At 42.0% G+C, this 24,399-nt stretch overlaps 1 protein-coding gene across 4 annotated transcripts in view; it reads left to right on the top strand.

Annotated features, from left to right (window-relative positions):
• Positions 1-24,399, top strand: part of PRMT7 (protein arginine methyltransferase 7) — an 843,610-nt gene that overhangs the window by 608,847 nt on the left and 210,364 nt on the right. For all 4 annotated transcript variants that reach the window (XM_044081516.1, XM_044081514.1, XM_044081513.1 and 1 more), the window contains one exon: positions 4,893-5,054. In XM_044081516.1, coding sequence (XP_043937451.1) covers positions 4,893-5,054 — 162 coding nt within the window. The remainder of the gene's footprint in view (positions 1-4,892; positions 5,055-24,399) is intronic.

Here is a 24,399-nt window from a genome sequence, read left to right as displayed (position 1 = left end):
TCGACCCCTAACCAGGAAAAGCCGAAAGAAGAAGAAGAAGAACAACAACAACGTGATTGTTCTTGGGTGCTACAAAATATTCGAGAATTTTACAAATGCTAGTGGGTTCCATTCTTCTGAGATCAGAATTCCCTTTTCTTTAAAAAAAAAAAAAAAAAAAAGAGCTGCTTCCTATTCCTCACATTCTAGATATGCCATCACAAGGTGTTTTAGAACCTGTTCCTCCTTCTCAGCAGGGAAAGGGCTTTACTCCATGATTTTTCTTGCATCTAAGAAGGCACATGGAGACCAGTTCTGGATCTTTCAGTTCTGAAAACCTTTCAAGTCATTCAGTGGTTCAAGATGTTAACTCTACAGTTCTTTTTTCCTCCTCTTTCCTCCCAAGTGTAGTGCTCAAGGGTGCATGTCACCATATTTCAGTTAACAAAGATTTCAGGTGATATTTCTTTTGTGTCGGAGTTAAGTTTTCAATTTCAACCCTTATCATTTGGACTTTCTCCTACTCCAAGAGTCTTTACAAAATCCCTAGCCCCAGTAGTTGCATTTGGATCCCGTTTAGAATGTCAACTTACCACAAAAGCGAAACTTGAAATGTTGAAAGCCAATACTCAAACATGCAGAATATCACAAGACGAAAAGATTGGTGCACAAAATATCTAAACATTGAACACAGCATGCAGAAATGCAAAGCTGCAGTCTGACCATGTGCCCAGAACACAACTGCTACTGTACTCGGAGGCATCTTTAGAAAACAAGACAAAAAAAAAAAAAACAGATTGTGTTACTGTGTGACAGCATGCTATGTAATAAGTCCCAAAATCTCATGGTGTGAATACTGTATGCCACATTAGATGAAAAGACAAGAGCAAAATAAAGATCATCACCATAGAATACTTGAGCATCCTAGCAACAATTACAAACAGGAGTATGCTGACTCTCAGAACTGGTCCATAGGAAGGTCACAAACAATGAAAAGTAAATAGACAATAACAGGCTAGTGTGCACCACGTAGCAGGACAGATTTACATCCACAGCAGCATGGCAATAGCTTGATGAAAGTTTTGTGGAGAGTACTTATCTTTCTGAGCCAGTACATGTTCAAACTGATCATGCCTTGACTGTAATTTCTTCTTCGTTGAGGGGGGGACAGGCTGAATTGAGATGAAGATACAGTTCCTTGATCCTGTTCTGTTCTTTTACCGACATAGATAACACCAATGGCAAGTCCAATATCCACCTTCCAAGTAAACAATAACTACAATGCCATGCCTCCAGCGAATTTTGATTATGTGACATGAACAGCTTGTTAAGTATGAAAATGTTCCAAAAGTGACGGAACATAGGTGGGAGATGTGTGGTAGTAGTAGTCTGTGTTGTGAATTTCTTTAATTTTCTCTGTAAATGGGCTCTTCTACATGGCACAGAGACTACACTTTCTAGGGATGTGCCTGTAATGACATTGTCTACTAAGAGACGTGGAGTAGCTCTGCACAGCTTAGCCCTGTTACTGAGGTCATTGTAGGTTACATACCTTTCCATCTCTTTTGGATCAGTAGCATGCTGATGACTGGTGGATTTCTGTAATTCCTTGCATACAGGGCTAGACCATGTTATGGCCCTACCCTTACACTTGTCCACTATCTTACACCTACATGCCCAGTACATTTTTTCAAATTTATGTACATAACCATCAGTTAGAAGTACTGCTTTGCTATTTTGTGATATGGTTGTTTAATAGACATTGCCAACGAGCCCTAGAATGAAGGGTAATTTGCATGCTTCCTCCATTGCTCTGCTCACATTATTCTCACTTAGATAACAAGGAAGTTTAGCAGTGAGTCGCCTGTATAGTGTTTTAGTGTTTTGAGTGCCAATCTCTTCATCTAGAAATAGTCTGCATTTTCGATTATCGGCTTTTAACTTTTTGGGTTTCGCTGTCAACATTCTAAATAGGATTTGTTGCATTCTGCAGACTTCAAGGAATCCGTATTTACCCATACCAGGATGATTGCCTCCTCTTATTAGATACTGTTCAAGACAGTTGGGCTTCCCTCCCTTTTGCCCTAAACCTTTTTCAAAAACTAGATTTCAAAATGAACCTGTTGAAATCTTCCCCAGTCCCATCTCACAGCTTAATATTGCTGGGATGTTTCCTGGACACTTCTCTTATGATGGCACACTTCTCTCTAAGGAATCTTTCCTTTTACCGTGTACAGTTTTAATACTTGGCTCAGCAGTCCATTTCCTTTGAATTCTAGGCTATATTTCATCAACTGTTCACACGGTCCCTTTAGCCAGACTTCACATAAGGATGATTTAGTGGTTCCTCAAATTTGTGTGGGCTCAAAATCAGCATCCTCTGTCCTTTTCCTGTTCCAGTTCTGAAATTCCTGAAAAAGGAACTCCTGTGGTGGGCCAATCAGATCCATTTAAACCTAGATCTCCTCTACACCCCATTCCAAGTCGGTCACAACAGAAATCCTGGACTTTGCCTGAGGAGCATTTTCCAAAGAGATCAAATTTCAGGGGAGTTTGGATCCACATTTCAGGAAAAACAAATCATCTTCAAAGAAATTATGCCCTTGATAAAGGCAGTAAACGCCTTTTATCAGCTGTGGTCTCCAGGATCACTAAACAGGGAAGAACCAGGTTTTAACACCAGTGCATATTAGCTGTGATTGCCTTGGAGGTGGCAAATTGGTAGTGTGTGTGTGTGTGTGTGTGTGTGTGTGTGTGTGTGTGTGTGTGTGTGTGTGTGTGTGTGTGTGTGTGTCTGTCTCTCTCCTTCTGTGCAGGCAACCTACATCCTGTCAGAGCAGAACATTATTGTAGACCCCATAAGCAGATCCAGGACAGACCTTCACAAATGAATGTTACACCCAGATGACTTCCAGGATATTATCCAACTGCTGGGAACTCCTCAAGTAAATCTGTTTGCCTCCATTCATGACAGACAGTTACCAAACTTTTTTTCCATTACTCCTTACAAATAGGCCTGGAAAGTAGATGCCATTCTTTCCCATGGATGGGAATGTTCCTAAATGCTTCCCCCTTTCTTGTGATTACCACAGTCTTAATAAAAATCAAGAAGGATTCTCCCAAGCTACTGTTGGTAATTCCTTTTTTGCATGGACAACACTGGTTCTCCCTCCTCATGCACCTGGACAGGGATAATTACCAATGCCTTCCTCATAGATTGAGCCTGCACAGGACAAGGAATCTCTCATCCACCCCAGCATTCTGAACCTAAACCTGAATGTTTTGATGATAGGCTGTCGATTCCATTCAGGCAGCTCTTTTAAGAGGACATTCAACAGATATTAAAGGAGGCTACAAAACGTGGAACTAGAAATCCATATTTAACCAAATGGAAGAGATTTTCTAGTTGGTGCTATAGCAGAGACCAGGACCAAACCCAGGCAGAACTCTGGTTTTATTTCAATATCTCTAGGTATTGCTCAAATATGCCAGTCTTACACTTTTATCAAGGTACATCTTTCAGCCATTTCTGCTTGTCTGCTATCAAATCTCCCCTTTCTTTTTTTATTCAAAGTCTAGCAGTTCCTGTAAAACTTTTACATATTAGATAATCTAGAAAATAGGTGACTTCAACCAAGGACCTTAATTTTAAATTGGAGAAGTTAACCTCATCTCCATTTGAACTTGCAGCTAACTCTACCCAAAAATTTCCTTACTTGGAAAACAGGTTTACTTATTACTCTGGCTTCAGCTGAATGAGTATGTAAAGCCTTCATGTCCTGTCAGTTCTTTTTTGTTTTTTCATAAATGTAGGGTGACTCTTAGAACTAATGCTTTATTTATGCTTAAAGTTGTTTGAGTTTACTTTGGATCAGTATATTCATCTTCCAGTCTTCTTTTTTCCAGCCTAAAGACAAATGAGAAAGAATTCTGCATATCCTGGATGTCCACAGACAACTCGGATATTACCGAGGCAAGACTAAAAATGTCAGATAGTCATATAAACAAGGCATTTGGTTCCAAGTAAACTATATCTAGATGGTTACCTCAGACTTTTCAGTTCTGCTATGCTCACCATGGGGAACCTCCCCTCACCCGCAAATGTCAAGGCACATTAGCTGTGGCTACTTCTAAGGCCTCTCGGAAAGGGGTGGACTGTAGAGCTATTGTGGAGGCAGCAATACTAATGCCCTCTCTTCATCTTCCTGTATTTTTTCTTTGCAATTTATTCCTGGCCTGTTTGGAATCCAGGTTACCTTGGTTCCCTTTTTTCTGGCCTGACATAAGTTGGACACATTTTGACATATCTTTTGGCTGCAGCTTCCATATTTGAGACAAAGTTCTGAAATTTGGCACCAGCATACGTTAGTGCTGTGGTGCATGAGGAAGGCACCCCAGGGCTTTAGTATATTGGTTGGACGTCCTATATTAGCTACAGTAACAATGATCTATTCAGACATCTATTGTTATAGTAAGTTTACTTGCACAGCTGTACTTTTTCCTTGCTTTGAAGTTCCAACCTTTAAAACTGCATGAGGATCGGTCCTTTCTTTTTAGTGCTGTGGTGCATGAGGAAGGCACCCCAGGGCTTTAGTATATTGGTTGGACGTCCTATATTAGCTACAGTAACAATGATCTATTCAAACATCTATTGTTATAGTAAGTTTACTTGCACAGCTGTACTTTTTCCTTGCTTTGAAGTTCCAACCTTTAAAACTGCATGAGGATCGGTCCTTTCTTTTGAACAAAATATGGGATCTCAGGTGGGCTAATTTTAGGCAAAAATGGGTATGTTGAATGTATTTTAAACTGAAGTCGACATTGACATTGCAGGTATCAGATGAGATTATTTTGGGTAAGAACTGGGTGTATTAAATATAGTTTAAATATATTTTAACATTTTTCTATTGCAGGTGTCCGTACTGATTGGTGAACCATTTTTCAGTACCAGTCTTCTACCATGGCACAACCTCTACTTCTGGTATGCCAGGACAGCACTCTCAAACCACCTAGTGGATGGTGCTACCATCCTACCACACTCTGCTTCACTGCACTTGATTGTGGTGGAGTTCAAGGTAAGTTTGCTGTTGCATATGCTATTCAGATGTTTGATCAACCAGTGTGGAACATTTCATGCCCAAGAGTGGTTAATCAGTAACATGATTTGAGTGGCCTATGATTAAGATGCAGAGTACTGATATGTCTTTATTAAACCATTTGTAGAATCTTTGTGATTTCAGTCATAGTTTTCAGTTACAATTCTGTGGCGTAAACAAACAGTCATAGTTTTAAGAACAGGGTGAGTTTGTTCCAAAGGTGAGGGATCCACTGAATAATAAATATTGCCACTAATGTTGATGGATATTTTAAGGATTTTAAGGCTGATTACATTTGCTTGCATAGTGGGTCTCTCACATTGATATACTTCTGACAGAGGGTTTTAAAGAAGACAGCATCTTTCATGATCCAAAGATGGAATAGACCCCCCCCCCCAGGAGGTGGTTGGATGCCATGAAAAGGGCAGATTTTTAAAAGGCTCCAGGGTAACAAGGTCATTTGTTGTCTTGTGAAGAACTTTTGAATGCTTTATAGATGAAGCAAGCTTTTGGCCAAGAGATTCAGAAAGAAGAATTGTACTCTGTGATTATCTAAGTGTATGTGGTGTACAGTGCAATGATGACCTGCAGTGTAGCTCCTTGTAATCCTCTTCAGTAGCACATGGGTCACACTGTAAGCCTTTCTTACCACATTGGTCAAAGGTGAAATCCCTGTCTGTAATTGTACCAGAGTCTTCAAGAACAGAATCTGTTATAAGCAGTTTCCCCTCATTAGAGCATGATGCAGGAGACCACCTGCTTTCTGAAAGTTATGCTGCATTCAGAATCCCACTCTCTCCTTGTGTCTTTTTTTCCCCAAACATCTTTATTAAATTTACACATGTGACAAAGACAATCTTACATTTATATAAATGAAAAACATACAAAATACCATCATTTTAGTTAGTTTTCATCCCAGACACCATTGAAACAACTAGAGTTGTTAACATTATACATCACTTATAAACCATCCAGTCATCAGTTTAGCATTATATAGCTCGTTCAAATCCTGCCTCTTAAATGTCATTCCTGCTCTGCATGTATTGCTTCCACAATTCCGATTTTTTCCTATGTAGTTTGCTCTTTCCCTTTTCTAAATATCCCAATTCCAGTTGTTTTATCTCTGTTACTATATTCACTACTTCTAATAAAGTTGGTCTAGACTTTGATTTCCATTTTCTAGTAACTGCTTTTTTGGCAGCCACCATAATTAGACTCAGCAAGGCTTTACTATGTCTAGGCAATTCTAATTCTGTATCATAACTCAAAAAATCATCTCCCCAGTCAGTCCAATCTGCTCATCCAGAGTCTGTGACACAGTGGTCTGCAGGGAATCCCAAAAGAGCACCAACTCATTACACTCCCAAAAAGTATGTTCCCAGCTACCTCTTTCTTGCCCGTCATGCCTCCAACATTTGCTATCCACCCGAGGAAAAATTCTTTGGAGTCTACTTGGTGTATAAAAATACCTATGTAAACACTTCCAGGCAAAGATCCTAAATCTTTTAGACTTTGTTGCATATTTGGGAGATATACATATATCCCCCCCCCCCCATCGTCTCTTTCTGAATTGTTTATCCAGTCTCTCTTCCCAATCCTTTCTAAGCTCCTCTGATTGATTCTTATAATTATCATGCAATATGTTATATGCTTTACTAATTTTAAGGGCAGCTTCTGTTCTAGATTCTGTTAAAAACTCTGTCAGTGCTGGTCTTTCATTTAGGAGTTGCCTACATTCTGATATTAGTCCTTGATAGGGAAGGCAATCTCTAACCTGCAGTCCAGATACATTTTTGGCCTCTTCCCATTCTATTACTTTTCTCTTTCTAGTTATTTACTCCCAATACCTTGGTTCCTTTGCAGTTTTCTCCAATAAACTCCAGCCCCTTCTTACTATTATCAGTATCCTAGACCACAGTCAACCCTATCGGCAAAATCTCTCTTCTCCATTCTCATGCTGGTTTGGTTCTTAGAATACTCCCTGCTATTTTATGAAATTAATGCTCTGTATGATTTTGGTTGTTCTCCTTAAGAGACTGCATCCAAAATTCCAGTCTCTTCCTCCCTGTGTCAGCATCATTTGTTTCCACTTTGAATGAGTTTTCTGCTTGTGCTATGTATAAGAGCCCTAACTGTGTTGCTCTAAAATTCCCCCTCAAATTGGATAATCCTAGTCCACCTTGTTCTATTGGTAGAATCAGATTATCCACTTGACCCTTGCTGTCTTCCCTTCCAGATAAAATCCTTCAACTCTTTTTTTTATTTGGTATCCACAACTTCTCCAGTTGATAAAAGTATGCCTGACCTGTGTATAAGACTAAAGGGACTAGTGTCTCCTTGTTTCTTGAGCTTCCCCTTGTTTCATCATCATCCCTTTCCACTTTGAAGTTTCTGATTGTGCTATGTATAGGAGCCTTAGCTGTGTAGCTATGAAATACCCCTTCAAAACAGCAATTCCGGTCCGCCTTGTTCTATTGGAAGAATCGGCTTATCCCACTTGACTCTTTGCTGCCTTACCCTCCCAGATAAAATCCTTCAGCCCTGTTTTAATTGCTATCCACAACTTCTGTGGTTGATAAAAATATGCCTGACCTGTTTATAAGACTAAAAGGACTAAAAACATTTCAACTGTTTGTATCTTACTGTCTGTATCCATATAACAGAGCTTCCAATTTCTCAGTTATTTATTCACTTTTATTCAGTCTCTTCCCAAATATCTGTAGCTGCTAGTCCAGAATCATTTTAATCCGCACTCCTAAATACTTCAATTTATCATGTTCTTATAAATACGGATATTGCTGAACTAATTCATGTGTGGGTACATAATTTACCTCTATTGCCTTTGTTTTAGTTCCATTAATTTTGTATCCCAAAAAGATTTGAAACTGTCTTAAAATGTTATACAACACTGTAATGTCCTTTTCTGGTTTTATGTATAAAATAAAATCACCTGCAAATAGAGCCAGCTTTTCTTGACTACCATACTAATTATATCCTTGATTTTCTGAGTCCCCTGTTTTCTTTGCCAGTGGTTCTAAATATAATGTAAATAACAAAGGGGAAAGAAGACACCCCTGCCTGGTTCCTCTGCTCAACCAATATTTATCAGAGAGGAACCCACCCACTTTAATTTTCACCTCTGATCCCTCATATATCCTCCTTGTCAGCCCTATAATTTTATTAGGGAATGCAAAAGCTTCCATTGCCCTGCTCATAAAGTCCCAGCTTACTCTGTCAAATGCTTTCTCCGCATCAAGACCTACTAACAACAGTTGTATTTTTTTAGATTCTGCTTCCCTCTGGATCATCAGTGTTCTGTTAATATTGTCAAATGGTACCTCCCCTCCGCAAAACCACATTGATCCATATCTATCAATTGTGGCATCACTTTTGTCATTCTTTTAGCCATTATAGACATAAACACGTTATAATCATGGGTTTAGTATTGAAGTGGGCCTATATGAAGCTGGATCTGTTGGATCTTTACCCTCTTTAGGTATTACAGCTACCACCACTTTCTTCCAGGATGTTGGTACTTCTCGTCCTCTTAAAATACTGTTTAAACAAAATCTTCCATAGCTTTATCAGTTTTTTCCAGTCCTAGCTTCCAAACTTCCACAGTAATGCCATCTATTCCTGGATACTTTCCTGTAGATTCGTTATACATCACCATTTTTATCTCATCTCCTCCTATTCAATCTCTTACCAATTGAGCCTCGTCTACCTCTTACCTTGGCATATTTAATCATTTCATAAACATTTCCATTTGTACCTTTTCTTTATTTCCACATTTCTCTGCTTTATACAAACTGTCTTAGAATTTCCGAAATATTTCTAATACTTCTACAGGATCTCCTGTTATCATCCTTGTTATAGACTTCCTAAACTTAGCTATAGCTCTTTCTACTTTATGTTGCCTGAGTCGTTGTGCTAAAAGTTTTTGTGCTCTAGAGTTATCAAAAATCAGTTGCTTAACAGCAGTCTTTCTAAACTCGTGCATATTATCAAAATAATCTGTTATTTTCTGTTTAGCATTCTGCAGTTGCTCAAAACTCCACTGCCAATCATGAGCAGACAGGAGATCCGCTGTGGTGACCCCTAACCGGGAAAAGCCGAAAGAAGAAGAAGATTCTGCAGTTGCTTCTCTTCTTGTTCTGTGGGATTTCCCCTATTTTGCAATATTTTAACATTTGTCAGTCCCTCTAAATAATTCTTGTTACTTCTTAACCATATCTCCCTTTCTTTTATTTCCACCCTATTTTTAAACTCCTCTTTAATTTTATCCCACTCCCTAGCTATATTTTGAAAAGAAATTTATATCTTCTCTAATGGCCCCTGAATAATTTCCCTACTCATTCCTTAAATTCCTCTCTTTCCATCAGATAGATGGGAAAGCACCAGTGTCTGTTTATTTCATTACTCTGTGTTTTTATTATAGTTATTGGTGCGTGATCTGAAATAGTTATTGTTTGCATATCTAGACCTTCTATTAAATGCATGTTCCTGTGAAATGTAAATTCTGTCTAACCTAGCCCAGTTTTTGTATCTTGGGGAATAATATGTAAATTCACTTCAAATTTCTGCTACTGAATTCATGTGTTGCATGCCAAATATCATAAATTTCTTCAGAAATCTACCCTCCTTTGTCATATTTTCCATTCTGTGCCCACCAGACACATCTCCGCTGTGGCAAATTAAATTCCTGTCCCCACCTGTAAGTAATATTCCTTGCTAGCAAACAATTCTTTGTCCACTAGGCTCTGCATTAAGTCGATTAGACAAGTTGTTGCGTCTTTCGGCTTTTCCCCGTTAGGGGTCGACACAGCGGAACTCTGGTCCGCTAATGATTGGCAGTAGATTTTTACGTGCCGAGTTGCTGGCCCTGACGCACAACTTTCAATGAAGGTACGCCCATTCATGCATGTCTCCACATAGAAGACGCTCTAGCTGAGAATCGAACAGGACAACGTCTTACTTTGAGGCGACAATGCTACCGCAGCACCACCACCACAGATTAAGTAGATTAGACAAGTATTAAGTAGATTAGACAAGTATTTCAGTATATTAACAATTTTTTTGCCATAACCACAGTCTCAATTATGGAGTTAAGTATGATGCACGTAAAATACCCATGCTTCATGCTTCACTTCTCAGTTTTGGTAAATACAAGCAATCAGTAAATCTAATAAAGAAAAGGCTTTCTGAGAAAAGAGCATTTGTACCACATGTGTCTCACTTATTTACAAGTGGAATATAATTGAGAATGTAAGTGCTGGGTTTATTTCAAAGAAACTGATTAAACATTATGGCATTAAATGTGAAGCCAATATTGATCTCTCTTTCATTAGCTTTACAAGTTTTAAAGAGGCCACAAAATATATAACATGATGAGAAGAATCTTTTTGATTCTGTAGAAAGCTCATATGGGTGAGTACATTGAGTGTATATCTTAACTTCTTGGTTGGCTTATTTATTAGATTTACTTTTGGTTTCTGTTAACATTTGCTTTTTGCTCTTAACCTATTTTTTCAAACCTTATTTTATTAATTATTTCTTAGAGGAACTGGGTACACATTTTTAGCCTATTGTTTATCTTAAAAAATGGTATAATGTAGTGTGATTTTTGCTTAAAAAATAGTCAGATAAGTGGTAGTTAGAAGTTCATTTTTGTTCTAAAAACACACTTGATGCCCCCCCTTCTCTCAGGTTGGTATTGAAACTATATATTTTTTCATATTTGCTTTAGTTGCGGAGTTCATTTTCGCTTTCTTAACTTTTAAAGGTGTAGATTAAGACTGAATTTTTTTTATTAACATATTTGTTGGAGAACTTTGATTTTAAATTGCTGGCTTACAGTTTTTTACCCAATAGTTGTTGGAATAGTGAAATGGGGCGTGTCATTTTAGTTTAAATTTTTTTTTGTAATCGTTATTGATTTTGGAACATCACAGTGCAAAATTACGTATGACTCGCTCACTGTTTGTAATTTGCATGTACTATCAATTATATTTTGTCCGTTCTTCAATTAAACAGTACATTTCAACATTTATCAGTCTGCTGTCTTGACTTCATATTCTTTGTTTCATTGCTACAGAATACACAGCATTATGTCCTCCATATAGGTCCATAATGAGATTTCTCCCTTTATAAATGTATCGTAGGCTCGCAAGTGCTTGCATTTGTTCTTTTTGCCTTATTTAATTACCCTTTCTCATTGCTGCATACACAAATGAATGCATATTATCAAAGAAGTTGAGCCTTTTTTATCCATCCATACCTAGGCTATTTCCTGTTTATTGTGTTATATCTGTATGTATGCTGAGTGCACTATTTATTCATTATCTCAGATGTTTTCATTTTGCTCTTTTATTTAGAAAGCTCATCATATTGTGATGTTTACATATGGCCAAAGCTTCTGCTGAACCTAACACCCTTTTTTCAGTGTTTAGGAAGGCATGCCTCGCTTATTGCCCTCGGGTAGTATAATGCTGTGGGCACTTTGTCTGCCCTGATACCTCCCTTCATTAAACTATACAACCTCAATTCAAAATCCCTTGCGTATCTTTCTCTGGACCCAGCAAGTGATGCAAATGTTTCCCATCAAGGGAACACAGAGTGCAGCATTGGCAAATCAATCCATTACATGTAACTTGCAAGTCCATCAAGCTAATGTTGTCGACAAATATTTAATCTAGTCTGTGCATCAGCACAACCAATAGGAGAGCCAGGTCTAATGTGCTTGTTTTCTTACTTCTGTTTTGGTATTGCTGGTCTTTCAAATATGTGATATTAAATTTCTCTGTTGTCTTCCTTTTTGATCTTGACAGTTAAAGCAATATTTTTTTCATATCTGGCATCAACAACTCTTCATTCATATTTTGACTAACACCTTTTTTTCTATCACACTAACCTTTACACTCTGTGTTTCCCTCCTGAGATTCCCAAATCCTATATGTCACTTCTGCTAATACTTTCCAAATAGTTACAGCCACCCATCTTGAGATGGATGTTTACATTTTGCAGTTACATCTAAACTCCTTTATTTCACATCTTGATAATAATCATATCATGAAACCTACCCTTTTCCAGACTGACTGTGCAGCATAGATGGACAAAGCTCTGACTTACTCCTCTGATGATCAATGCTGGAGTCTAAGTACAGGAAGCTGGACTAACCAAGTGGGGATGAGTGGGATTGAGCAGCATTTTTGTCTGTATCATCTCGGATAAGGAGCTGGTTCAGTCCTGCGGCTAGACCCTCACATAATAGTGTAGGGATGCATCTGTCAGTATAGTTTATCTGTAGGTGATACTTAGACAAAGCATGAGAACGTGTAGTAGCTTTCTTAGAAAGGAACATACTGTGGAGGTCATAGCTGTGGCAGGGGAGGACTTGGTTCTCCACTGCAATTCCTTCTGGCAGTGGAGTTCCCTATGGTACAGGCACACCTGCTACTGCTTGCAAGCTTGACTCAGCTCCATGCAGCTCCTGCTGCTGGGAGATTGCATTTCACCATTTCTGCTCAATACCATATAATATTCTTGTAATTTACAGTTGTGCATGACACCAGAGCACAGTGCATCTTTTTACAGAAGTTGTTGTTGTAGTCTTTTGGCTTTTCCCAGTTAGGGGTCGCCACAGCGGAACTCCGGTCCGCTAATGATTGTTAGTAGATTTTCATGGTGCCGAGTTGCCAGCTCTACTCCCAACCTTCAACGAAGGCACGCCCATTCACGCATGTCTTTCGGAACGCCACTCAACCCGCGGGGAGGACATGCAGACTCCACACAGAAGGCACTCCCCGCACACTATCTTTGTACAGAAGTATGAAGAATATATATTTACATACTTTTGTATGTAGATTTCTGTGCTGTATTGCACTTTTTCGCTACACAGCACTGAACAGTAATTGTTGACCTTCAGGGGGAGGTATGACTGAATTGATCACAGGAAAACATTGCACAGTGTATACAGTGATTTCATGTTATACACCTCTCTGTAAGAAGCCACAATCCATATCTGTGACCTTTAGTCATGAAAGGCAGCATCCTAATAATGCACAAAGGGTTGTCTACACCTCTTTGAATTATGTCTGTGATTACCAAGGCTAGAATTGGAAGGAAAATTAAATACTCTTAAATTTTGTATTATGTATTATTCATGAAACCTATCCTGTAACATAATTGACATTACCTTACCTATGACAGCTGCAGTACGTGCCAGAAACCCTTTGTGTTTAATAATTAGTATCTGACAATGAATTTTAGAGTTAACTTTGTTAGGGTAAGTTTGATGCCAGGCTAAAGGAAACATAATGCATTGTGTTATATTCATTTCTTTTGTCTTGGTCATCTGCAATCAGTGCAGTGTTCTTCAGGGCTTAGGATTGTCTAACCTTTGTCTTTTTGAATGTAAACGAACAGGGAAAATCCTTTGAAGAGTTTTGGGTCTCCAGAGGTTGTCTTCTGTTGTAAATGTAACTTAAATAAGATAGATTTAGATATCAGTTGTGCTAAATAGAAGAATTTCCTGACTACTAATGTTTCTTAGTAGTCAAGAGAGAGAGTTATTGATAGAGTTGCCAAGATCCCTGATTACTGTATCACTTGGAACTAGGGTGCTAGTTATATTGCAGGTTAGATATGAAGGTATCTTGTCAAGTGCAACAACTTTTTTTCTCGTTTAGTTTTTTGTCCTTTTTAGTATACCATTGGTTAGTGAACAATAGTTCTCATCACTGCACGAATGTCTGATCAGACAATAACACTCAACTTGCAGACATCAGTAAACTCCATTAGTCATAGGTCTGTGTTTACAGCTTGAATGTCGGAAAAATTCATGCCATATAAGAGGGGTTCTAGGACCAATGCCAGAGGTACACTGCCGGTTACTTTCTTGCTTTCTGATGTACCATCTGCCATTTTAACAGTGTGGGTGCTATCTTTTATCCAGTTTACTATCCATATTACCATGTACAGCTATATGTTCAGGTCTCTTAGCTTATTTGCATGTGCCCTGTCAAGATCCTGATAGGCTGTAGTTACCAAGTGTCCACTACCCACCCTTTATACCCTTCTCAAGGAAGTTTACCAAGTTAAGTTGACATACTCCCATTTTGAAAGAACCAGACTTCTGAAGGTCTAGGTTTGTGATATTTTTGATATTGCAGTTTATGAAGTCAGCTGTAATGTACTACATGGCCTAGCAGATTAGATTAATTAGACTGATTGGTCTGTAGTTCCATGGGTCTGTGGTGCCTCCCCTTAAGAATGTCTCCATACTTCAGGGACAGATACCCTGTGGCTAAGCTCAAGTTAAGCAAGTTCAGGAGGAGTTCGATGAGGGCATGTTTTGCACTATTGATTAGGTATCTAAGCAAGTTTCCTGGGCCCATTGATCTTGGTGGGTGTCAAGTATTAAGGCATTTGCAGAATTTAGTGACTATTTCCACGGAAAAGTTTGCACTAAACTTATCTGCAAGAATATTTTAGCAATATCCTTTGGGTTTAAGTGGGTGATGCTGTTTTAAATTAGTTCAGAACACTGTTTGGTATTGTTTCTTAATTTTCTGATGTAATTAAAAATGATTTATAATTGGAATTGGTTTTAAATGCTAGATTTGGTTCGTGTTCATTTTTGTTGAAGCCCATAAATTCATATTTTCTTACTGGGGTGGGGTGTTTTGAGACTTTAAAGAAGAATTTTCATTAGTATATCATTGGATTAAACTAGGCATGGTCATACTGTAGTAATGGTGCACGAGGGGACTGTTTGTTAAGGACAAGGTCTATAGAGTGTTTCATCCCTAGTAGTCTGGTTAACTAATTGTTCTAAGGAATTGTTGCTTACTAATTGCAGGAATCATTTGATATAATCAAACCTTTGACGTGTAGGTCCATGAGTTTATTGAAAGTTAAAATCACCCATCAGGAAAGTATTTTTCCTTACGTGCATGTCTGAAAGTATATGCTGGAGTTTGAGTTCCGGCCATAGTCTTCTAAAATTATCTTATATAATTATCTTAGAATCTTATAAAATTATAGACCAATAACCTGCCTTTCAGTGACGTATAAACTATGCACTGAAATTGGTGCCGACAGAGTTTGTAGTCATTTAGAAGAAAACTCAATTATGGCAGTAGAACAAAAGGGCAGTAAAAGAAAGTCACATGGAGCAAGGGATCATTTGTTGTTTAAATAAAGTCATAGTGGAGAACTGTAAAAAGGGGAAGAATCTAAGTATGGCATGGATTGACTACAAAAAAGCATTTGATAGTATCCAACATTCATGGATAAAAGAGTTCTTAAAAATGTATAAGATGCACCATGCACTGATCGACTACATTACAGTGACCATAACACAGTGGCAGACCACTTTGTGATTAAGCCATGATAATGGACAAATTATTATTCCAGAGATAAAATTTCAAAGGGGGATATTCCAGGGTGACTCTGTCACCGCTGCTATTCTGCCTTGCTCTTAACCCATTAAGCTGTCTACTTAACTTAGGCCATGGGTATAATTTGGCTCCTAGAAAACAACGAAGTGTAAAGACCTCTCATCTTCTCTTTGACAGTGATTTAAAACTTTATAGCTCATCAGATGAGGAACTGAAAGCACAACTGCAAGTTGTCAAAACTTTTTCAGATGATATAAGAATGTCATTTGGTCTTGATAAATGTGCTAAACCAACCTTTAAAGCAGGAAAACTGCAGCACCAGGAAAACATCAGCTTGGAACAAGAATGTGATATAAAAGAACTTGAGCAAGAGGGAGTTTATAAATATTTGGGAATTGATGAAGGATCAACAATCAAATTTGAACAAATCTGAATAAAACTTAGTAAGGAAAACTTTAGAAGACTTAAATTAATCCTGAAAATGGCATTGACATCTAGGAACAAAATCCAAGCTATAAACCAATTTGCTGCTCTTGTCCTAACTTAGTTTTGGAGTGATTGACTGGCCCCAAAACGTGTTGGATAGATTAGATAGGAAAGCAAGGATGCTTCATGCTCACCAAATGATTTATAAAAATCCGTGCATACCAAGATTATAAATTCCCTGTTCTGAAGGAGGGATGGGCCTCCTTGAAATTGATTACATGTATAGATCTGCAGTTGTGGGACTCCACACATTTGCTGACCTCGCAACACCCAAGCATAGTGAAAGTTTTGAAACATGAAGAGAATAAATCTAAGATGACTTCTCTGCTTAATCTCGCAAAAGCGTATCTGCGTCAAGCAGGAATGGAAATCAAACCAGAAATAAATAAAAATCAGACAGCAACTGAATGTGCCAAAAAACAAAAGAAAGAATACAAGATGGACGGGATGAAAAGGCAAGAAATGTGTAAAATGCGTAATTATAGTTGCAAGTACAGAAAACGTCTGGAAGAACCTCATGTTGATGAGGAACGAATGCAGGAATGGTTAACGAGAGGTGAATTCAAACCAAGAGAAGAAGGATTAATATTGGTGGCCCAAGATACTGGGCTGCGTACATGCAAGTTTACAAAGTCCATTGAACATGTGGGAGAAACAGACAAATGTAGGTTTTGTAAAACAGAATTGGAAACATTTGCACACCTCGTTGCTGGTTGTGACCATACTAATGTTAGAAGGACTGTACACTGAAAGGTATGATAATGTGGAAAAATTGCTGCACTAGGGATTTTGCAAACATTATGCTATTGAAGTGGCTGAAAAACACTAGAAAAATGAGCCACAAAGCATCATAGAAAATGATGAAGTCTACTTCACATGGGCTCACCCATTACCAATGGTTCAAAAGATAGATGCCAGAAAACCAGATATAGTGGTCCATGAAAAGAAGACAAAAGTAGCATTGATCATTGAAATCACCAAACCCAGTGACTGTAGTGTCTTGCGTACAGAGATGCACAAATTCATAAAATATGAGGATTTGCTGGCAGAAACGAGAGCAATGTGGAAGATAGATACCAAGACAGTTCCAGTAGTAGTAGGAGCAATGGGTCTTGTATCTAAATTTGATTATATATTCTTTTTTATATTACCAATACATGTAACCCTGTACGACTTGCAAGAGGAGTCATTACTGGGCAAATTGCGGATGCTGCGAAGAGCACTTTTGGCTGACATCAAAGATTGAAGCAATACTAATTTTATGAACTTATCGTACTTTGACTTAGGAATGGGACCCATTCCTATTATAGTATTAGAACCCCAAAAGACTTGCTGAAATTAAAAAAGTGAAAAGGAATTAAACGGATAATTTGTTTTGTGTATGGTAAGTTGGAGTTCTGAGAGTTCATTTTGTGGGTCTCTGGGGTCCTTCCCAGTGGTGACATGGTTACTGACAAATGTGGAAACATCCCATAATTTCCCTCAGGTTTGAATGCATAGTAAGTGCTAGGTTCAGGTAAGGAAGGAAGGAGTGCTGTCTTACAATGAAAATAAGTATATGTTATAACACAGATATGGATGTGCTCAAGTTGCAGGAAAGGCTTAAGATCAGGCAGTTTATCATTTAGAATTCTGGCATTAAGAAGAGCAACCTTGATATTATTTGATGATTTGCTTTAATTTTATATGCTGTTATATTCAGGCATCTAGTAACGGACTCTGCCAAAAAAAAAAAGGTACTGTGGAGTTGCCAAGTGTTATGTCAAGTAGGGGGAAGCCATGAAACAAGAGGCGCAGGCCATTCTTTGTGAAGTAAGTTAGTCTGTCTTGTCATCTTATCTCATGCTGACACATACTGGACCCCCCACCCCCCAGGAACGACCCTAACTACTTAGCCAGTTAACTTTTCTTTGTCTTTGCATATCATTCTAGAAGAAAGTTCTTTGTATTTAAGCATCATTGTGGGTGAAGGTAGGATTCCTGTTAGGACCAGAGTCATAGCTGCATTTCTCACATCCACAGTGAGTTCCAACATGTCTCTCTCTCTATGCCCTTCATGTTAGTGAACGTCAACTCACTTACACCCACATGGACTACCACAAGGTCATATTCATATAATTTTTGTCCAGAGTGAAGAGCTGAAGAGCCCTTTTAACATTGTTAATCTTGGTGCCGTAGAGAGAATATTATCCTTGTCCTTGTTCAGCCTCATGAGAATGGAGTCAGTATGCCTAGCAATGGAGTTGCCAATTACTAGAAGATTTCTTCTTGTTCTAGTGCATTCACTAGGAACAGCCTGGTGACTCTCTACTTAGGAGAAAGCAGATCTCCCATTTTTCTTGTCTGTGCAGCAGGACAAGCAAGAAGTTGTCATGGATGCATTCTGCATTCCAGTGCAACAAGGGAGAGGCCTGTATCTCTCCCTGCTATTTCGACTGATTCCAGACATCATTGCAAAGTTCAGGGAATAAAGGCTAAACCTATCCCCATGACCCCATGATTGTTTTGAAGGATGTTTTTTTTTTCTCCTGGTTGTTAAATCCCTGAGGAAGTATTTGACTGTCTTGATTTAGCCAAGGTGTCCCTTACAGCTGGGGAGAACCAGTGTGGATTCCACCTCAGAACCGAACCTCAGTTGAGTTTCACCAGTATTCGCTGAAGTGACTGAAGCCACAAAGAAGCCTTCCAACAGACGGATTTATTTTGTCAAGTATTGGAGATTTTCCATTTAGGTGAAAAGTAGCTGATGATAATCCCATTGGTGACCTTGCTGGTCATCCTGGCCCATCTTAGGCACAGAATGATTTGGACTTCAGTTATTCCTCATTTTTCATTTCATCTGTTTTTGCCCATCATGAAACATATGGAGGGGCTAGACTGTAGCCCAACACGAGCTGCTCAAGCAGTTTCTTAAAGGATGGTTGCAGCTTCACTCATCTTTCAAAGAACCCAACCCTCCTTAATATCTTGGTTTCCTGATCAAGAAGATTGCCTGCCCCCTGCACAAATGCACATGTCTGACAGACCTGAACTTATCCTGTAAAACACTTGTTTCTGTTGGCCCTTTCTTCTGCTTTCAGGATCTTAGAGATGCAGGCCCACATGTGTATGGGATATTGTCAAGTCTTTCACCAACATCGGGTATCTCTTAGGACCCACTGACATATCCTCCCTGAAGTGGTTTCCGAATCATCCGTGAATCGGTCCATTCTCCTCCCTGTCTTCTTCTCTAAAGCATAAAAGAGAGCAGATATTCTGTTTGACCCCTGATGCAGGTTGTCTGCTCAGGTTTTACCTGAACAGCGTTCATGTATTAAGGAAAATAAAGGACTTGTTCATTTTATTTGCTTTACGCAAGTTAGGACTCTGACTCCAAGCCAACCCTTTTCAAGTGGGTTCCTAGGTGAAGATGTTTTTTCTATCACATCGGCACTGCATTTTTTTGTAAAATGCTGTACTCACATATCACTGCAGTAGAGCCAATAGTTGTTTCCATTGCAGATGTCTGTGCTATAACCATTTGATCTGAAGTAGGGACCTCATTTGTCAGCAACCTGTGGGTCTTGGATCCGATATCGGATCCGAGCCGGCAACTTGTTTCATAGCTAATGGATCCGAGCTCCTAGCTCCTCCCCTCACCCATAATCCCCTGCCAACCCTCCATGACCTCAAATCTAGTTTGCCGCACTTGTGAATAGCTGGATTTTTGAGCTCTTAGCGAGTATGGTCAGATAAGTGTATTTTTCCTCCACTTTCTCCTGTCGTTAGCTTTAAAAAGTGTGTAAGAGTTAGGTTCCCTGTATTTTATATCTTTTTATATAGTTATTTCTCTCCCTTCGCTGGCCGTTAGTGAGTGTGTGTGTGTTTGTGTTTTGGGGCCTGTGCGTCTGTGTAGTACTTGTTTTTTTCCTCAAGTATGGCTGAGGCCCCAAAAGCCATTTTTTCAAAATGTACCGAGTGTGGCCATAAGCTCTCCCCGGCTGATGGCCACACTCGGTGCATTCGGTGCCTTGGGGTTGAACACCTCTCCTCAGGCTGTACCATTTGTGCAGCGTTCAACCCCAGGGCACTGAAAGAGCGGAGGTCGAAGCTGGTCCTGCTTCAGCCCCCGCTCCTCCCGTGGCACTAAAACAGGCTGTGGTAATTGCCACTCCTGCCCCCCTTCCTCCGGCCGGAACTCAAACTCCCGCTAAAGCGCCGGAGGACAGGGAGGCAAGGAGGGAGAAACGGAAGGAGAAGCACCACAAGCGGCGGCTGAGGCCTCCGCTTCGGCCCCGCCGGCTAAGTGGCCTTCTCCCTCCACAGCTTCTAGGTCTCCTCCTCCTTGTTTCTCCCCAGGACCCGAGGAGGAGGAGGAAGCCTGATCTCCATCGAGGCCTCGGTGGCCTCATCGAGATCAACTTACAGTATGTCAGATGCAGACTTAGACCGGATGATGCGAAGGTTCATCCAGGCCCAGCTGCAGATGGTCCCCCCCCCTTTGGGGGGGAGTTCGACACCCTTTTTTGCTCCAATTGCTCGTTCTCCGCCGCTACCCGGGTTCGGATCGTTCGGAGCCGGGCAGCGTCGGCGCCATCAGTACTTGGTACTTCGGATCCGACCCTGCCCTCGAGTCTGTCGGGTCCGACCTCTCGGAGCCGTGGGCCGAGCTTCGGATCCGGGGGATTCAGTGTGCCTTGGGCTCCATCCAGGTCGGAGCACACTGGTCCTTCGGATCCGATGGTCTCGGCGCCGGCTCCAATCCCTTCATCGGATCCGAGTGGGAGTTGGCTCTCTGAGCCCAGGGAGAGCGGTTCCCCCTTGGCCTTCGATGTAGTGGAGAGGGCTCTGTCGAGAGCATCCGGACCCCCGGCCCTTGTCTCTGCTCCACCCTGCACTCCCTCTCTGCTGGGCTTCCATCACCCGGCCACAGGGACAGCCTGCTTCGATGTATGTTGCTGGTGAGACCTCCTCGGACACCCCCCCCCGAGGAAGTGCCTCGCAAGCACAAGTGCAAGAGGATGCACTTGGACTCCCCTGAGTCCTTAACTGAGGACACGGACTTGGATGAAGGGGAAGGCTCCTCAAGATCACCCCCTGAGGATGTCTCCTTTGGAGACATTATGGAAATGCTTAGGATCAGAGGTGCGTGGTCTGTCCCCAAGGCTTCCTCCGACGAGTCCGTGTTTCTGGAGGCATTCGAAGCAGGCCCGTTTACCTCTTGGGTGTCCCCTCCGGCCGACCCCCTGGTGGACCTTATTACCACCAGGGCGTGGAAGGACCCGGGCACCGTGGAGCCAGTCCCTAAACACCCGGACAGTATACTGAGCCCCCCCGCAGACCGTTCACACTGGAGCAAGGGTTCCCCCATAGATGCCATGTTGACGGCGGCAGCCACGAAGAGGGAACTAGCTCAGGAGAGCCCCTCAGTCCATCCACTGAGCAAGGAGTCCTGCTCGATGGATCGCTTAGGGAAGCGAGTTTTTAGTTCAGCGACCTTTTCGGTTAGGTCCCTGAACTATATGGCACACGTCATCAGGATGCAGCGGGATCTTATCAAAGAATACGCTGCCCCCCCCCCCGAGTCCATGTCGGCGGAGGACAAACAGTTGTACTCCACCTGAATGGCCACTCTGAGATCTATTTCGAATACCTCTATGCGGCTATTGGCCCACGCCACCGAGGGAGCTGCTAGAGCTAGCGGAGCGGGCCTAGTCATGAGACGTCAGGCCTGGCTCCGGCATTGTGACTTTGCGGAGCCTTTTAAAGCGTCCTTTGCGAACGCCCCTTTCGATGGTTCTGCCCAGTTTGGCAAAACGGTTCGCGAGACACTAGTCCAGAGCGAGGAGGACGGGAAGACGTCTTCTGCTGTCGGAGTCCGCTTCTCTGCTCCCCAGCGGTCCTTTTCGAAGAACCAAAATGGTCAGAAGAAGATGTGGTTCCGGAAATCGCAACACTCCCAACCCGCTCCGGACAACCAGTCCTTCCATGGCAGAGTAGGACAGGGAGGACGCTGCCCCAGGGGCAGAGGGGCTCCGAGGAACTTTGGGTCCAGAGAACCCTTCTCTGACCGGCCCACGCAGCAGCCCTGAAGGGTTGCCCGGCTGCTCCACTCTGGAGGCAGTCGGGGGGCGCTTCTCAGAGCACCTAGCGGCATGGGAGTCCATCACGTCAGACCGCTGGGTGCTTCGAATTATATCCAGAGGGTACAAAATTCCAATACTTCATGTCCCCAAATTCAGGAACCTCCCCGATGTACCACCCGATCAAAGGGAGGCTGCAGCCGCAGAAATTCAGCAGCTGCTAGAAAAAAGAGCCATCCAGCCCGTCCCCCAAGACCAGCTCGGATTAGGGTTCTACTCCAGGTTCTTTTTGGTGCCAAAAAAGACGGGGGACTCTAGACCAATTCTAGACCTGTCCCGTTTTAACCTGTCGGTAACCACTCTTCAGTCTATTCTCCCCCTCCTAAGGGAGAACGATTGGATGTGCTCTATAGACCTCAAGGATGCATACTACCACATTCTAATGGACAGACGATCCAGGAGGTTTCTCCGCTTCCGGCTGGGAGCCAGTCACTACCAGTTCAGGGTCCTTCCCCTTGGCCTCACCACAGCCCCCAGGGTGTTCACCAAGGTGTTAGCAGTGATAACGGCCCACCTGAGACTCCAGGGAATGCAGGTCTTCCCGTACCTGGACGACTGGCTCCTGACCGCCCCAACAAGGCATCTACTTTGCTCAGCCAGAGATTTCTTTCTCCACCTAGCCCCCCAATTAGGCATCACCATCAATGCCGACAAATCTTTTCTGGCCCCGACACAAGTCATAGAATTTATAGGAGCCAGAATAAACACCAGAGATCTACGAGCCTTCCTGACGTTGGAACGACTACGGAATTTGCAACTTCATGTGCGGGCCATCCTCCAGTCAGAAGCCCCACTGGCGGAATTGGTCCTGAGGGCGCTGGGCTCCATGGCAGCAGCGATAACGCTCCTTCCATGCACCCGTCTGAACATGAGGGTACTGCAGTGGACCCTTCTAGTACAATGGTCCTTACAGTCCTTTCCTCTCCATCACCCCATCGCTATCAGCAAGGCTTGCAGGTGGGCCCTATTATGGTGGCTTCATGCTCCTGATCTCCATACTGGCCGACCCTTCTGCACCCCTCCCCCTCTGGCCATGGTGACCACAGACGCCTCCTGCCTCGGGTGGGGGGGGGGCATTATTCAGGCAGGACCGTCCAAGGCACGTGGAATGATACAGAGACCTCCCTGCATATCAACGTTCTGGAGATGAGAGCAGTGCTGTACGCATTGCAAGCACTTCAGAATCTCCTCCCCGTAGGAACTATTGCAATTCAGTCGGACAACATGTCTGTTGTCTGGTATATCAACAAACAGGGGGGAACCAGGTCTTACCCTCTATGCCGCAAAGCCATGAGAGTGTGGGAATGGACGATTTCCACCAACCGCTTTCTGATTGCAATGCACATTCCGGGGCGGGCCAACATCCTAGCGGGCCAACATCCTAGCGGACAAACTCAGCCACACCCTTCTTACCCCTTACGAGTGGTCTCTCAACCCACTAGTAGCGAAGCAGATATTCCCAATATGGGGGCAACCCTGCTGCGATCTTTATGCCTCTCCCTCAAACACCAAATGCGACAATTTCTTTGCTCTATTCCCCCTCCAGGGGAAACTCCAAGAGACACTCTGGTGCATGCTTGGCCGCCCGGTCTACTTTATGCCTGTCCTCCTCTACCCCTGATGCTACAGCTCTTACAGAAAGCTTCACGGTTGGGGAGCAGGATGATCCTCATTGCCCAATTCTGGCCTCGGCAAACTTGGTTCCCTTACCTGTGGTCTCACCTAGTGAATCCCCCCCTGGATTCTGGATCCCAGTCAGGATCTAATCTCCCATCCATCGGGCTTGCCGACCCCAAATCTGGACAGTCTGAAGCTGACAGCTTGGTTGCTCCAGTTCCACTCCTAGTTAGGACTCCCAGTATCTCTTCACCAGTCAAAGCCATCCTCGTGGCAGCGCATAAACCTTCCACCAGGAAAGTGTACCGCAGTAAATGGAAACGTTTCTCCGTCTGGGAGGAGCATCATAATATAGATCCCTTTACGGCCCCTCTTCCATCCATACTAGACTTCCTAACTGGACTTTTTCAGGAAGGCACTAGTAGTTCAACTGTCAAAGTACAATTGGTCGCCATCTCCCATTACCATGTGGGACATGACACAGGGCCCTTGATGTCGGCCAAATTGTGTACAACCTTTCTCAAGGGCACCTTTCTGCTCAGACCCCCTATAAAAGAAGCCGTATCCCCTTGGGATCTTTCACTAGTTCTTCAAGCCCTGACTGCTCCACCATTTGAACCTGCCGCTTCAGTGGATCTCATATACTTGTCCTGGAAAACAGCATTCCTTGCAGCCATTACTTAAGCGAAGAGAGTTTCG

The sequence above is a fragment of the Protopterus annectens genome, chromosome 8.part0 (assembly GCF_019279795.1).
Source record: "Protopterus annectens isolate FY-2018-M chromosome 8.part0, PAN1.0, whole genome shotgun sequence".
In the NCBI taxonomy this organism is placed as follows: domain Eukaryota; kingdom Metazoa; phylum Chordata; order Ceratodontiformes; family Protopteridae; genus Protopterus; species Protopterus annectens.
This window is presented reverse-complemented; position numbering and strand designations above follow the sequence as displayed.